This window comes from Caloenas nicobarica, chromosome 22 (assembly GCF_036013445.1).
Source record: "Caloenas nicobarica isolate bCalNic1 chromosome 22, bCalNic1.hap1, whole genome shotgun sequence".
NCBI classification, from domain to species: Eukaryota; Metazoa; Chordata; class Aves; order Columbiformes; family Columbidae; genus Caloenas; species Caloenas nicobarica.
This window is the reverse complement of record NC_088266.1, coordinates 263,149-268,784: the sequence shown is the minus strand read 5'-3', so window position 1 is coordinate 268,784 and position 5,636 is coordinate 263,149. Positions and strand designations below refer to the sequence as shown.

General features: G+C 60.2%; 1 protein-coding gene across 2 annotated transcripts; it reads left to right on the top strand.

The window, feature by feature from the left end:
• Nucleotides 1-611: 611 nt before the first annotated feature.
• Nucleotides 612-5,206, top strand: LOC135997427 (ADP-ribosylhydrolase ARH1-like). 2 transcript variants are annotated; one of them, XM_065650003.1, is made up of 7 exons: nucleotides 612-641; nucleotides 713-936; nucleotides 2,015-2,113; nucleotides 2,185-2,290; nucleotides 3,478-3,557; nucleotides 3,629-3,812; nucleotides 4,430-5,206. In XM_065650003.1, exons 1-7 carry the CDS (start codon nucleotides 631-633, stop codon nucleotides 4,800-4,802), a joined length of 1,077 nt encoding a protein of 358 aa, XP_065506075.1. In that variant the 5' UTR covers nucleotides 612-630; the 3' UTR covers nucleotides 4,803-5,206. The 2 variants fall into 2 exon arrangements, with proteins under 2 accessions (XP_065506075.1, XP_065506074.1); XM_065650002.1 differs by having other exon boundaries at nucleotides 1,973-2,113.
• Nucleotides 5,207-5,636: the final 430 nt, after the last annotated feature.

The window sequence follows — 5,636 nt, the reverse complement described above, 5'->3', positions numbered from 1 at the left end:
AATTAAGGCTCTGAAATTTAAGGATGATCTTTTAACTACTCGCTGCCCACCGCCTAACATTATTTTACTATTTTTGAATAGCAAACCAGAGCGGTTTCAGGTTGAAGATGATCACAGTTGTCAGAGTGGGACTGCGTATTGCTGCCCCATCCTGTCCGGACCCAGGCAATAGGAGTTTGGGGGGATCTTGCCCCAAAATATGGCTCAAGGCTGTGTTTTTGCCCTGTCCCATTGAAACAAGGAAGGGAAAATAATTGGCAGAAACACTTTTCCTTGGAGATGCTCCTTTTCTGACTGTCACTGCTGTCCCCCAGGCCTTGCTAAAACGCATACCCCTGTACCTCAAATCCTTTTGAGGCCTCTCTCCCCTTTGCATTCCCTTTGGGTGCCCCCCATGTGCCTGGGTGCCCCTCTGGGTGCCCCACACGTGCCTCCATGCCTCTGGGTACCCCTTAGGTCCCTTGGGGTGTCCCTCAGCCCTCTTAGGATGCCGCCCCAGCTCCTTCATGCCCCTTTGAGTACCCCCAGCCCTCTTTGGGCACCCTGGGGTGTCCTCATCCTCCTTAAGGGCCCCTGGCCAGCGCTGGCACCGTGCCCCAAACCTGATGGGCATCCCCAGCTGCTGCTGCAATGGAGGAGACGTGAGTGCCCCCGGGGCTCCCGGCAAGCACCCCATAGCTGGACCCCCCCTGAAGCCCCACTGTTTCCCCAGGGTGCCCTCAGTGGAAGCCTACGAAGCAGCCATGGTGCTGAGCGGGGTGGGGGATGCTCTTGGGTACCGGGCGGGCCTCTGGGAGTACTGCACCTCGGGACCCCAGATCCACGCCGAGCTGGCTGAGCTGGGGGGGCTGGAGGCCATCACCCTCAAGCCCCCTGAATGGCCCGTCAGTGATGACACCATCCTCCACCTTGCGACCGCTGAAGGCCTGGCCACAGGTGCGGGGAAGGGGAGCCGGGGTCTCCCCTGCACCACACAGACACAGGGGAGGGTCCCCGGGGGATGGGGTCCCCATTGAATGCCGGGCCCACAGTGGAGTGTTCCGAGGCTGTGGGGTGTCCCTGTTATACTTTGGGTTCCCTGGGAGGCTTGAAGGTCCCTGTTACATGCTTTGGGCTGCATGGGGGGGGTCCCTGTTATACCCCTAGGCTATATGGGGAGGTCTCTGGGGAGGTTTGGGGGTCCCTGCTATACCTCTGAGCTGCTATAGGAGGTTCTTGAGGGAGTTCGGGAGTCCTTGTTATACCTGGAGGGTCCTTGTGAGGGGCTTTTGGAGGTCCCCAGCCAGCCCAGGAAGGGTGCTGGGGGCATCCTAATTCCAACCCCTTTTTAGGGCCTCCAGTGAGGCTTCCTATTTCCCCTCCAAAACACTGGGGGCATCCCCATTTCCCCTCAGGGGGAGGGGGAGGTCTTATTTTTCCTCCCAGTTTGTAGGAATTTGTGTTCCATTTCCTCCCATATTTGGTACTGGGTGGCGGGGGGGGAGGAGTACATTTCCTCTTCCCAATTTGGGGGGCTCAGGGGCCAGGCCACCTCTTTGCAACCCAGTTTGGGGTGCTCAGGAGGATTCCCCAGTTCTCCTAAGTTTTGGGGTGTTGATGGATGTTGTCCCACTTCTGTTGAGTGGGGGGTGTGTGGGGGATGTCATCCTTCTTCTCCAGCTTTAAAGCACATGGTGGGATGTCCCCTTTTCCCTCCAGTTTTGAGGTATCCATGGGGGCTGTCACCCTTCCTCTCAGGTTTTGGGGGTCTATGGTGGATGTCACCCTTCCTCTCAGGTTTTGGGGGTCCATGGGGGTGTCCCCTTTTCCCTTCACTTTTGAGTGTCCATTGGGGCTGTCCTCCTTCCCCTTCAGTTTTGGGCTGTCTATGGGGTGGTGTTCCCTTTCCCCACCATTTGGGTGTGGTGCAGTGAGGGTCCTCCTCTTCCTCTTCGGTTTTGGGGGGTGCATGGGACCTCTCCCTCCCCTCCAGTTTGGGTGGTCCAGGGGGTACTCACTGACCGACTCCGCCCAGGCCTGGAGGGGGAACCGCTCCTGCAGGAGCTGGCTCGCCGCTACGTGGCTGCCATGGGTGACATGGAGGGTCGCAAGCCAGGACCCACCAGCATCCTGGGTGAGTGGGGTCCAAGGGTCTGGAGGGATCCGGGGTGTGCCAGGAGGTCTCACACCCCCAACTTCCCCCAGGCACCTCGCAGATGCGACCTGGGGAGCCTGAGGGCTATCGCATCCCCTTCAACCCCACTGGCACTGGCTGTGGGGCTGCCATGCGCAGCCTGGCCATCGGCCTCAGGTAGGGACAGAGACATGGGAAAGGACAGTGGCAGGGGGGGATAGGGACATGGAGGGACACATAGGGACAGCAGGACGGAGGTGTCAGAGATGGGGGCAGGATGGGGATGGGGACATCAGAGCTGGAGGGATGGGGACATCAGAGCTGGAGGGATGGGGACATGGGGGTGTTGGGGATGGGGACATGATGGGGGATGTGAGTGTCAGAGTAGGTGGAATGGGGACACAGGGGAGCTGGGGACAGGGACATGGAAAGGACAGGGACACAGACGGGACAGGGACAAGGAGACAGGTGTCAGAGCTGGATCAGTGGAGACATGGGGATGTCAGAGCTGGGGATAGGGACATGGGGAGAAGGGGGGACACGGGGGACAGGAACACTGCAGTGTCAGAGGTGGAGAGATGGGGACGTAGGGCTGTCAGGTAATGGGATGTCAGGGCCATGGGGTAGTCAGGTATGGGGACACAGAGGTGTTAGAGCTGGAGGGATGAAGACATAGGGAGATGGGGCCACGGGGTGTGGGAACAGGGGGGTGTTAGAGCTGGGGGAGTGGGGACCTGAGGGCGTCAGAGCTGGAAGGGACAGGGGCATGGAGGGAACAGGGATTGGGACACAAGGCTCTCAGACCAAGGGGGGATGGGGACATGGGGAGGCAGGGACAAGAGGAGATAAGGAGACGTGGTGACAGGGACACATAGGTGTCAGAGCTTGGGGGATAGGGACGTGAGGGTGACAGAGCTGGAGGGCAGGGGACATGAGGTGTTAGGGATGGAGTAACAGAAACATGGGAGTGTGAGCAGTGGAGGAGTGGGGACACAGGCGAATGGCGACATGGGGGTGTTGGAGCTGGAGAGGACAAGGACCAGGCATCGGGGATATGGTGGTGCTGGAGTTGGGAAGCTGGGGACAGTGAGGATGGGGGGTCAAGGGTTGTCTGAGCTGGGGGACTGGGGACAGGGAGTCGTAGGGGACAGAGAATGTGGCAACATTGACAAGGAGGATGGGACATAGGGGTCACCGAACAGATGAGAGTGGGACATGGAGGTGGCAGGGCCGGGGGGGATGGGGACAGCAGGGACAAGGACAGTGGGGACAAGAGTGGTGGGATGGTGATAGGGAACAAGGCTGGGAATATAGGGACAGGGAGGGGACAGGAGAGGACGGAGACAGGGCTGATACCAATGCAGGTACCCGCATTCCTGGGAGCTGCCAATGCTGATCCGGGTGAGCATCGAGAGTGGGCGCATGACCCACCACCACCCCACTGGTAGGTGCGAGGCAGAGTGGGACAGGGCAGGAGGGGACACCACAGCCCCCCTGAAATCCTTGTCCGTGCAGGGTACCTCGGGGCGCTGGCAGTGGCCCTCTTCGGGGCACTGGGGGCTCGGGGAGAGCCCCCAGAGCGCTGGGGGGCCGAGCTGCTGCGAGTCCTGCCCCTCGCATGGGACTACGTGGAGGGAGCTGGCGTGGCCGTGGAAGACAATGCTGCTGCCTGGTCCTTCTTCGGGGATGCCTGGCACCGGTGAGGGGGTACTGGGAGGGGTTCAGGGGGTCACTGGTATCACTGGTGCCTGCAAGGCCCTCTCCCAGTCCTGGAGATGCGAGGCACTGGTGTCAGTGCTCTGGCCCAGTGCCTGGATGTCTCCAGAGTCCTCTGTCCCACTGTCACTGATGTCACTGCTGACCCCGGTGCCCAGTCTGTCTGCAGGGTTATCAGTGCCCATCCTGTCCCTGCTGCCCGCAGTGTCCTTGACAGTCCTGCCACCCTCAGCTGTGGGACTGTGGCCCAGGGCTACCCCACACCCGCACTGACCTCAGTGCCCCTGGTGCTCTAGGTTTCCCTCGTGTCCTGACTGCGTCCACTTGCATGGTGCCCCCAGGTGTCTTAACTGTCCCCAGTGTCTCCACAGGTACCTGGTGTCATAGCCTGGTGACCCCCAGTGTCACTGATTACCCTATTGTCACTGGTAACACCAATGACCCCAATGTCCTCAGTGATACCAGTGTAGACAGTGACTCCAGTGTCACCGTGTGTCCAGTGTCCCTGCTGACCCCAATATCCCCAGTGACCCCAGTGTCCCCATGTCCCCAAATGACTCCAGTGTTCCCAGTGACCTCAATGTTCCCATATCCCTGCAGGTACCTGGAATCCCGGGGGCTTCTGGAGGGTCGTGGCCCACCGCAGGTGCCGTCCCTTCCATCACCAGCTGAGCGGGATGTGGCCTACATGGGCTGGGCACTGGAGGGGTGGCCAGGGCGCAGCGGCCATGACGCACCCATGGTGGCCCTGGAGGCCCTGCTGGCAGCTGGCGGATCCTGGGGAGACCTGTGTGCCAGGGGGGTGCTGCATGGTGGGGACAATGATTCGACGGGGACTATCGCTGCTGGGTGCTGGGGGTTGCGGTGGGGGCTGGCGTCCATCCCCCCTGGGCTGCACAGCTGCCTTGAGCACCGTGGGCGGCTGCACGATGCTGCCCACCGCCTTCATGCCCTGGCCTGGGGGAGACGCTGAGCCCCCACCCTGTTGCCTGCTGCCCTGCTGCTTGGAAAGGCTCTGTGGGTCCCTTCCAGAGACCTTCATGGGGTCCTGGAAGGGCCTGGGTCTCTGGGAGTCAGCAGGGACCTTCTTGGAGTGCTGGAGGGCTCAGCTGTGACCTTCACAGGGTCCTTGGGCAGCTCAGGAGAGTCCCTGGGAGGGCTGCAGGGAACTTCACAGGGTCCTGGGGTGCTCAGGAGGGCCCTGAGAGACCCTGGGAAGAAGCAGGGCCTTTCAAGGGGTGCTGGGGAGCTCAGGCAAGCCCTAGAGAGAGCACTGTAGCCACATCCAGGTGGCCTTTTATCCCTCCACAGTTAGAGACCCCAGAATTTCCCAAGGAGCCTCAGTCTCCCCCACAGTAAAAAAAGTGTCCTCCTATATCACTCTGTGTCTGGGTTTGTGCCCTGCACCTCTTGTCTTGTCACTGCCCTACAGTCAGATCTCCAGGCTGAACAGTTCTGGGTCACACAGCACTTCCAAGAGTCTCCCAGACATGAAGCATCTCAGGGACCCTTTACTGGACTCTCTGACAGTCACTCCATCTCTCTTGTACAGGTAGCTTGGGACTTGGACCCAGTGTTCGAAGGGTGGGCTGGTCAGTGCTAAGTGGGGAGGAAGGAACACATGACCCTACTGCCACACCCCTGAGTGCTACCCAGGATGGTGACAGTTTCTTCTCATATTGCCACTTAAGGTCACCTTAATGCCCACAAAGCAAGAAGTGATGGTCATCCAGGGTGATTGGCCCCCAGGGGTTAACAACCCCAAGGACGATGGACCCTAGATGTGATGGGCCTGAAGGGTAAACCA